We start from the raw sequence: 10933 nt of genomic DNA on the forward strand, positions 1-10933 counted from the left end.
TCTTTGCATTTGAAATAAATTTCATTTCCATACAAAGCAAGAAGGCGACTCCATTTGATGTTAACTATCATTTTTGAATTTCCATTTTACCCTTTTTTACTAGTAAGAAAGAAGTTCAATCTTTGTTGCCTTTTAAAAACAGATTATCCCCTTTAAATAAAGCCATTTTTCATTTTTGCCTTAAGCTTGTTGACAAGGGGGCAAATGAAATATCACAATACCAATTAACGTAGGCGGAGTGGCCATTTCTCTTTGTTTATAAATTATATTTTTTTCTTCTAATTGTTAGGATACTTATGTTGAATTTATGTGTATGAAACTCAGCTTAAAGTGTTGAAATTAATTTAATTTGCATTATTTCATTAGGGGTGATTAATAGTCCTTAGTTATATCTTAAATTGCCACAATTAGGGAGAGAACTGGACATTCTATTCATATAGTTGTTTCATTATTTATTTTGAGGAATTCGATTAAAAAAATTAATGTGAGTATTTATATTATGTTTAGTGAACTAATTATCATGATTTTTCCAAAAAAAAAAAAAAAAAAAAAACCCTAATCATCATGAGAGTTTTAAATGAAGTATCGTCAATTGTTTTGGAACAAGACCTTGTGATATTTATTTTGGTACACTTTTGTGCATTTTGGTGTAAGTAAGCAAAACAGATCACCAGGGAACCATACATATCTTTGGCATCTTAAGCTAAGCCACATTAGTGTAGATATGATTAATGTATTGGTAAAGGATGATCCTCTTGAAGGTCTTGTGGTTTATTCTTATTTGATTGTAAATCATGTCTACAAGGTAAAATGACCAAGAAGGCCTTCCCTAATAAAGGAGGTAGAGCCAGTGGTAGGTTGGATCTTGTACGCTATTATGAGATTTATGGATCCATGAATATCATGCACGACATGGATACTCATATTTTGTCACCTTTGCTGATGACTACTCACGTTATGGGTATGCTTACCTAATGGATTGGAAATCAGATATTTTAAAAAAGTTAAAAGATTTTCAAGCCAAGGTTGAGAGCTAGTTACGCGAACGTATTATATGTTTTAGAGCAGATTGAGGCGGTGAGTATTTATATGACGAATTTGGGACCACCTATGGGAAAATTGTATTTTATCCCAGCTAAGAAGTACATTTGGAATGCTACGACGAAACAATGTTTTAGAGAGAAAGAGCATAACCTTGTTGTACATGGTTCATTCCATGCTCACTTTACTCTCAGCTACCTTTGTCGTAATTTATAGATAAACTGGAGTACATGACAAATAGATACCATTTCTTAGGATACCCAAAGGCAAACACAAGGATCGTAGTTCTTCAAGACTATGAATATAACGATCCAGCCCCTCCCTTAGACACATAAACATACCAGAAATAAGATAGAGAGTGAAAAGGTATAATAGTCACCAAAATCATCCAAGAGATGCTGTCAAGGGCTGGGCAAGAATGACAATTGGTGATGTAATTCCTCCAATAAGAATCACCCAAAGTGATGACATGGACAGAAGATGGTGAGTTGAGATTCCTCCAAGGGTGTTCTACTTCTATAGTCAATGACTTACCATATGTAGAGAAGATTTTCTAAATCCTAAAAATTAGTTTCCCTAGCTGGACTTTCAAAAAAATTCAGAAAAGTTAAACTCTTAAAATTAGTAGTAACTCATCTTCCTCAAGGCAACTCGGCTAAGGACAAGAGATTTTTCTGGCAAATTAAGGATTTGGGAACCTTCGATCTAGAGGGCTGAATCAGCCTCCACTAGGGGCATGGAAGATGAGGAATGGGGCTGGCTGAGGTGGCATGTGGGCTGGACTTCATTATGGGCTTGCTGACTCGATAGGTAATATAATATCCACCTATATATATCAACCAAATTCTATATATTGTTTTAGCTTTCGAAGATCATTATCACCAAATTTGTTTGATCTTTATTCTGAGTTTTTTCCCCGGCCCCCCGGATTTTTATGATCAGAAGGTGATGAGAGTTCTATATAGATGAACAAGTGAGACAGACGGTTGTTATTCTTTTCATTCTTCGTCCATTTGAGGATCATGGTTTTTAAAATCGAGAAGGTGAATCGGTCAATTCGATTTTCACTGCTCTTAATTTGTCGAAATCTAGTAATTTTCTTTATAATCCATCTTTAGTTGGATTGATTCATGGTTATTTTCTTGATTCTTGAATTGATTCGATTTTAGTCATAAAATAGCTTAGAATCCTGATTCCAAAACCGATTTGGATCAAATTTGAATCGAAATACTCTCTAACCAATTCCGTTCCGATTCCAAGTTTTTATTTTATTCTTATTCTAAATTGTTGATTTTCTCATGTCAAACAGATAAGTCAGTCGAGTGATGGATGACAAAGGATGCGAAGACACCATAGAAGAAATGATGAATTCAGGTTGTTCAATTCGTGTATTTGAATGGATGAGATTACTAAAAGAGCATCGCAAAAATGATGATGATGTTGTTGATGATGATGATGGCTATGATGAGAATATGACGTTGATGGATGATTAGAAATATCTTAATGTGGGAAAATTCCACCAAAATTTTGATTAAGTGAGCTTAATTAACAGCTATTTGATCTTGATAGGTGATTTTTGGAATTAAAGCAAGGAAGCCCACAAGCAATTAGTTGCTCTTCATGAGTTGAGGGTGATATATCTCTCTCGGCAATTCTTGCAATGAATGAGGTGTTTTAATGATCCTTACGCCTCACATCTATCAAATTTAGATCAAATGGGTTACTTAAGGCCGCTTAAATAGATAGATTATCCTTAACGCCTTCATTGTCATATCCATCATCATCGTCATCATCGTCATCATCATCAAGACCATTTCAACAAATCCGTTGCAGAGAGAGAGAGAGAGACCTTCCAAATCCGAAGTCATGAGCATCAGTATCCATCCTACTATTGATCTGTTTCTTTGTTTGACATAAATCGAAAAGCAAGCTTAAATGTCTCGTTAAAACAATGGTAATTATTGATTAGTTTAGTAGTGGTAATTAAAAAATAAACTGCCATTATTAAAAAGTATTTTACTATTATAATTAAGACAGAAGTTTTTATGCACAGCCTGCATTAACTATTGGCCGTGGTTTTTATTTTGCTGATGTTAAAATTTCTTTCGACAAGAGGTTTCGTATTATACTATCCAGAGAAAGAATGCCACCTGGTCATGTGCTGTGGTGTGTACCTGCGCCAAGACAATCGGGTGCAAAATGACTGCCCCATCCCCATGGAAAGGTACACGCCATAGCACATGACCGGGTCCTTTTCCTTATATTATCATAACAAAATATAAGTGTTGGGAGAAAGAACGCCACCTGGTCGATCATGCGATGTGGTGTATACCTGCGCCTAGACACAGCTAGGTGTGAAATGATTGACACACCCCTGCCTTTCCATGGGGGCGGAGAAGTCATTTTGCGCCCGACTATGTCTGGACATAGGTAAATGCCACAACGCACCACCGGGTAGTGTGCCTTTTCCCATAATTATTTTATGGATAAATATTCTTTATGGAGGAGTGTATCCCCTATGCCCACAAACATTTTTTTTTGGGGAGGGGGGGGGGGGGAATGATTGCTTGACCCCCATAAAAGGCGCTAATGACTGTCCTATATATTGATGCCGCCGCATGTGCTCCCATTGGCCCCCTATGTGTGCAGGGGCCACTCTCTCCCACAAAGAACTCTTGTCCCAGTTTTATTAAACAAGAAAAACCCTCAGCTCACCCCTACCACCTACGATGCCATCCACTCCCACCCCCACCATCGCCACCACCACCAACCCAACCCAACCCCACCTCTTGGCCCTTTTGTCATGCCGCTCCCCACCCCCTCCCTACCCCTTGCATGTGCCCCTGCCTCCGCCCCGGTCATCGCCATCCCCACCAAGATCTAGACCCTCAACCCATCTTCCTGCACGACAACCCATTCCCATCCCCAACCACCATTGGAACCCCTTGCACCTTTCCTAAGACCCACCCCACGCCTGCGCCCCCACCAACCCTGTGCCTACACCCCTTGCATGACAACACCTCCCCATCACTGATCCTCCAACCCCCTGTCGTGCCCGCTCTGAGCCCCGACCATCACTCAAACCCCCCGTGCCCCTTCTCTCCTCTGCAATCAAACTGTGAAACCTACCAACTCTCTCTCCTTGTCCTCCCCCTTTTCGCCATTATAACTCGTGTCTCCGCTGCCCTGTTGCATCTCCATCGGTCATTAATCACTATACATACCTCTAGGAGGAGGTTAACCCTTAGAAGAGGTGATTTCCATGGGGGCTTAACCCTACCTTTGAGGGACGGTATTCAGATCCTTTGTAGCCTAGGGTTGAGCGGCCATTGTGCTACACTCAACTCCCAGACCACCATGTTGGATTCTATATCGATCAAATGGTTAGTAGACGAGCTCAATTCATAATTCAAAATTGCCGCTCAAAATTCAAAATGATTGGAGATCATTTCCTTGCTGGACTTTCCAAATTCAGAAAGGCAACTCTTAAAGTTATTAATTCTTCCTCCTCACAAGGCAATTCGGTCAAGCACAAGAGACTTTTCTGGCCAAAGATATGAGAACCCTTATAGAGGGCTGAGTCAACCACCACTAGGGGCATGAAAGATGGGAAATGGGGCTGGCTGACTTGCGAGCTGGACTTCATCATGGGCTTTCTGGCTCGGTAGGTAAATAAGTTAGTTATTATGAAGACCGACAACCTAAAAACTAGTATTTCCCCCCCCCCCCCCCCCCCCCCCCCCCCCAAAAAAAAAAAAAAAAAAAAAAAAAAAACAAAAAACAAAAAACAAACTAGTAAAGTAATCTAATAAACTCTAGACAAGTTAGAAATTAGAAACCCAACTAATTCATGTAGTGCGATGTGGGAAGAGACTTCTCTACTTTCAAGGCGGTGGAAAATATCGCCTTGCCTCTGTCCAAGCGTCCTGTCCGAGCGGGGGTAAGGTGGTACTTTGCGCCCACCTTGTATGCTAGGCAAAGTTGGACACACGAAAATACTGCCCGCCTTGAAAGTAGAGGAGCCGGATCCATGCGATGTGCCCATAAATTGGAGATACAATAAATGGGAGAGTGGGTAACGGTTTAAGAGAAGGGTTGGGGATACAATACATGGTCAATGGTGGTAAGGGTTGCCATCTCTCTCTCTCTCTCTCTCTCTCTCGCTCTCTAGTTTTCAAAGATTAGATTTTCTAAGTTTGTTTGATCTTTGTTCATTTTAATTTAATTGTATACTTGTTTTAGTTTTCGAAGATCATTTTTGTCAAGTTTTTTTTTAAAGTCTTTATTCATTTAAATTTACAAGGAGACCATGTTACTTCTTTCCCACGGATCTTTATAATCAGAAGGGGATGACAGTTCCATATATATAGATGAACAAGTGAGACGGTTGTTATTCTTTTCCCTTTTTCATTCTTCCATTTAGGATCATGGTTTTAAAAATTGTGAATCGGATGGGTGAATCGGTTGACATTGAACCTGATTTCCACTGCTTCTAATAATTGTTTCCTGAATTGGAATCAGATTGGCCAAAATCTTATTTGAATTGAATAAATTCATTCCTGAACTGATTTGATTCAAATTTTACCATAAAATAGCTTAGATTCTCGATTCTTGAACCGATTTGAATCTGATGTAGATCGAAATCCCCTCTGAAACCAATTCCGAGTTGTTATTTCATTTCTGATTCTTGATTCTTGATTCTTGATTTGCTCATGTCAAACAGATAAATCATTCTCGCCTGGATAACAAAAAATGTGAAGACACCATGGGAATTCAGGTTGTCGGTGTATTAGAATGACGACTACAAGAGCAAAATGATGATGATGTTGATAATGATGACAATGGGGGTGATGAATAATGATTGATGATGATTAGAAATAGATTATCTTTATTTCTGTCATTGTCATCATCGTCATTGCCATCATCGTTGTCATCATCATCATCAAGACCAATCCGATCAATTCAACCAATCCATTACTGAGAGACCTTTCAAATTATCTTTCAAAGTGAGTATCAGTATCGTACTTCTGGCTCTTTGCTTGACATAATTAAACCCAAAAGCAAGCTGAAATGTCTCATGAAGACAATGGTAATTATGGATTAGTTTAGCAGTGGTTATAAAAAAACAAATACCACTATTAGAAAGTATTTTAGTATTATAATCAATTTCATTTTATTATTGAATATCTCAATTAGCAGCGGTTTTTATTTTGCTGTTTCTTAAAAGTTCTTTTTATAAGAGGGATGGTATTATTTTACTATCACGAATTGTAAAAGTTTTATGGGAAAAAAAATGCCACTCAGTCGTGTGTTATGGCATGTACCTATGCCCAGAGATAGCCGTTGGGCACGAAATGACCGCCGCCCCTCTCCATGGAAGGGTGGGGGTGTGTCGATCATTTCACACCCAATTGTGTCTGGATTCAGGTACACGCCACAGCACACAACGGGGTGGCGTTCCATTTCAATTTCTTAACCAAAATTCTATTTGTTGAATTTTCATGAAATCAATTTGAAAGTTAAACGAAAATGGATCATACCAAAGCGCCCATTATTCATGTTTGATTTTTATTTTTCATCATTGTTCCCATTTTCTTATGGGTAATCAAAAAATTAGGAAAAAATCATATATTTTAAGAAAATCTTTACTTTTTTTTCCCCGAATCCAATTTTTAGGGTTCTATTTTACAGCATACTGATAGAGAGAGATTATACACAGTTACATATTAACCTCTTTTTTTTTTTAATTTTTGTCTACCCTTCTCATACAAAGACATAGTAGAAAGGTAAGAAGATTCAACATTTCTAAGAATCAAAATCTGTCAAAGTCTTCTCTGTAAATTGGATTGGGAGATCAAAGAAGACTGTAAAACAGCTTTTGTCTCTCGGCCAAATCCTATCTTTAATATCTGAAGAAAAAGAATTACCAAACGATGATGATTTTGGTTAGTAATTATGACCTAAAAAGGTCAGGATAAAAAGATAAAGAAGAAGATAGAAAGAGGTAAAGGAAATCCTTCAACCAACCAACTCTTCTCTTCTCCTTCACGACTTTCTCTTTACCAGCCTGTTAGTGATTTTAATCTCTCTCTCTCTCTCTCTCTCTCTCTCGGGTTGGTAATTAACTATTTAAGAGAAGAGCTTGGAAGAGAAGGATTGGTATGGTAAGAGAGAGGATGGGCTTGCAGGGAACGTTTGTCTGAGAATCTGTAAAAGAGAAAGTGAGATGACTCAAAGACAAGGGACTTTGAATCCTTTTATAAGTGATGATGAAGATGATGGTATAAGAAAAGGGTTCACTACTGCTAGAATAGAGAGAAGAGAGAAGAGTGAAGCGTGAAGGAGAGAAAAGAAAAAGAATGGCACCAGTAGGATTACCTCCTGGTTTTAGGTTCCATCCAACTGATGAAGAGCTTGTGAATTATTATCTCAAGAGGAAAGTTCATGGTCTCAAAATTGAACTCGACATAATTCCTGAAATCGATCTTTACAAATGCGAGCCTTGGGAGTTAGCAGGTTTTGTTAATTTATTTTGATCTGTCTTCATTTTCATTTAATTGTATCTCTATTTTTAGCTCTTGAAGATCATTTTTTCCAAGTTTGTTTGATCTTTGTTCATTTAGGCAGCATTTGGTATGCATTCTAGGTCAATTTTGCATTCTCGGATGATAAAAATAGTTGTTTTTGTGGTTTGAGAATGCGAAATCGACTTAAAATGCATTCCTAGATGCATACCAAACACGGCCTTAAATTTACTCTTTTCATATAAATGAATAAGTGACACAATTGTTATTCGTATCCCTTTTTTCATTCTTCTATTCAGTTCTTTTTGTTTCCATTATTGTTATGGACATGATCTCAGTCTGATACATTCCATTTTCATTTCATTCTGATTTTTGATTTTTGATTTTTGATTTTTGATTTTCTCATGACAAAATAGATAAGTCATTCTTACCAAGTAGAGATCCAGAATGGTATTTTTTCGGACCACGGGATCGAAAGTATCCGAATGGATTCAGGACGAATCGAGCAACTCGAGCTGGATACTGGAAATCGACAGGGAAGGATCGAAGGGTTACTTATCAGAATCGAGCTATTGGAATGAAGAAAACATTGGTTTATTACAGAGGTAGAGCTCCTCAAGGGATAAGAACAGGTTGGGTGATGCATGAATATCGTCTGGATGACAAAGAATGTGAAGACACCATGGGAATTCAGGTTGTTCGTGTATTATAATGTTGATTAGTAAAATCACAAATTTGGGAAAATTCTACCAAAATTTTTGATTAAGTGAGCTTAATTAACAGCTATTTGATCTTGATTGGTGATTTTGGAATTAATGCAAGGACCACAAGCTATTAATTGCTAAGTTGATAGCTTGGCTATTCTAGCAATGAATGAGGAGTTAATGATCCTTACACACCTCACAGCTATCAAATCAAGATCAAATCGTTGATTAAGGCCGCTTAAACAGAAGGTTTTGACACAACCACTCCACAATAGATTATCCTCATTGCCATCATTATCATCATCATCATCATCATCATCATCTTTATTGTTGTGTTTGATATAGTTGTCAAAGCAGGAAGGCAATCATGACGTTTTAAAGGGTAAAAAATCAAGGTGACACCGTCATGGCGTCAAGGCACCCAAAGCGTCCAGGATGACCAAAGAGCCTGGATGCCATGGCGACGCCTTGATAACTATTAACTTGATTATTTGTTTTTTGTCATTTCCAAACCCTAAATCTAGGGCATATTCAAAGTGACTGAGCATCAGTATCCTACTTCTGTCTCTTTGGTTGGTATAAACCCAAAAGCAAGCTTAGATGTTGTTGAATGAGGTGACAATGACCAAGTTAAAGAGGCCCTTTACATGTTAACACCACCAATCAAACAGAGACAGATGCTAGCTTTAATGCTGCTAATTAACAGCAAGAGCCAAAGAACAACTAGGGATGATGGTGGTGGTGGTGGTGGTGGTGGTGGAAGGGAGGGGATGATAGTGAACGTGGTTTACCCATGACGTGCATGGAAAGTAAACAGAAGCTTTAGTCTTTCTCTTTTCTTTGCTGCTCTTTTATTCTTAAACTTGAATAGACAAATCCCTAGTTAGATATTCTTTACTTGCAGTACTACTCATATTACTTAAGGGGGAGAGATCCTTAAGAGACAGAGACCAGCTTTACTTTGGTTATTCTAATAAGACAAAAGTTTCATCCCATCCTATATGACACAAACCTAACCTTTGTATTTAAATAAGAAGAAACTGAAGTAGACTAAGCTAAAGCAAACTTCACCAATATATCACTTTCATGTTGTCGGCAGCTTTTTTTTTTTATTCCTAAATTACCCTTCTGGTCCTTCTATCAAACACTTTATTCTCAAAAATATCCAATCATGAAAACATTAAGATTCAGCTTTCCCTTTATTTGGTTCATCAATTAGCCTTCAATTCATTATCCCCTCCCCCTCCCCAGACCGTGCTAAACCGCGAGAGCTTTGTGTACTGGGTACGACCTTTTTGTACATATATGTTAACGAATGGACTGACTGACTATATATAAATGTTTCATCTCAGGATACTTACGCATTGTGTCGCGTATTCAAGAAGAACGGTATATGTGGTGAAATTGAAGAGCAAGGACCAAGCAGTACTCTATCACTGGTGGAGAATTCTCAAGGGATAATCAATGATTATGAAACTATGTCACCAGATGTGCCAATTGGATCATCATCATCATATGTTGAAGATGAAGTAGATAAAGATGATGCATGGATGCAGTTCATCACTGAAGATGCTTGGTGTTCTTCTAACTCCAATGTAGGTAGTGAAGATGCATCATGTGTTGGATTCTCAAATTAATGTGAGTGTATTGGGTAATGGGTGGCAATCAGAATAACATAATTGGATATAATTTTGTTGTAATAACAGATAAACTGTAAATTTTTCTTACTGTTTAATTGTATGTATTTCCTCCATGAGAGGTTATGACTGGCAGTTTTATGGCAAGTCAATCTGATAATCTGATATTTGGGTTTGGATTTTCTCTTTCTTATGTGAGGTTGTTTGGGTGTAATGTGGAATAATGATGTAAGAAATTCTACTTCTGCTCATCTTTCCAATCTCTGATTACTATATTACCACTTCCCTATAAGAGAGAACAATGCGATCTCCGCTGATGGATCCCTACTCTAATACCATGTAAAGTTTTCATGTCAAAGTTCTACCACTGGTAGATAGAGGGACTCCCAGGTGTATAAGGGGGTTGTAGGCTAGTTAGTAGCCAATGTGAAACTAAATTCTCAATACAGCAAAACTTGGTAACAGAGATAAGGCTTTGAGATTGAGCCAAGTTGAAACTACAGACTTAATTAACCACATGCACAACAAATATAAAATAGAACACTTGTGTGGGTTGCTCTTCTGCAACCCCGACCTCAGATGTTATGGTGGAAGCTGAGTGGGTTGCTAGGGAGTTTGGAGGTGACCACGTGGGAAGTATTGGTAAGGTGAGCTCACTTGTGGATGGAGAGAAATTTCAGGATGTTCCGGAACAAAGTGCGGACCAAACTTTCCATTGCTCGAGATATCACTACTAATGTGAGAAATCATTTTCACTCCATCACCTTGAGGGGGAAGAGATTTCCTCGAAACTATTGCCTTATTGATAAATGGGGGGGGGGGGGGTGAATGCTATTCTTTTGGGCTAGCTGTGTTAGTTATGATTAGTAGCCAATAGGTCATTTCCTATTGGGTTTGGGCTGTTGTGTGGCCCTTCTTTATATATTCCTTCTTTTTCGCTCTATATATTTGATGCATTGATAAAAAAAAAAAAATAGAACAAAAAATAGAACAGCATTTCCACATAAATCTGCAACTGACATTTTCA

At 38.0% G+C, this 10933-nt stretch overlaps 1 protein-coding gene across 2 annotated transcripts; it reads left to right on the plus strand.

The window, feature by feature from the left end:
• The first annotated feature begins 7183 nt into the window (after nt 1-7183).
• On the plus strand, nt 7184-10053 carry LOC122664413 (NAC domain-containing protein 45-like). Of its 2 annotated transcripts, none has more exons than XM_043860214.1 (3): nt 7184-7557; nt 7982-8262; nt 9622-10053. In XM_043860214.1, the coding sequence occupies exons 1-3, from the start codon at nt 7401-7403 to the stop codon at nt 9904-9906; spliced, it is 723 nt and encodes a 240-aa protein (XP_043716149.1). In that variant the 5' UTR covers nt 7184-7400; the 3' UTR covers nt 9907-10053. The 2 variants fall into 2 exon arrangements, with proteins under 2 accessions (XP_043716149.1, XP_043716150.1); XM_043860215.1 differs by having other exon boundaries at nt 7982-8259.
• The last annotated feature ends 880 nt before the right edge of the window (nt 10054-10933 follow it).

Source organism: Telopea speciosissima, chromosome 6 (assembly GCF_018873765.1).
Source record: "Telopea speciosissima isolate NSW1024214 ecotype Mountain lineage chromosome 6, Tspe_v1, whole genome shotgun sequence".
Classification (NCBI taxonomy): Eukaryota; Viridiplantae; Streptophyta; class Magnoliopsida; order Proteales; family Proteaceae; genus Telopea; species Telopea speciosissima.

Coding starts and splice junctions, on each gene's coding strand:
- LOC122664413 (XM_043860214.1), top strand. CDS start 7,401: ATGGCACCAGTAGGATTACCTCCTGGTTTTAGGTTCCATCCAACTGAT. Junction 7,558..7,981: donor CGAGCCTTGGGAGTTAGCAG/GTTTTGTTAATT, acceptor ATGACAAAATAG/ATAAGTCATTCTTACCAAGT. Junction 8,263..9,621: donor ACACCATGGGAATTCAGGTT/GTTCGTGTATTA, acceptor GTTTCATCTCAG/GATACTTACGCATTGTGTCG.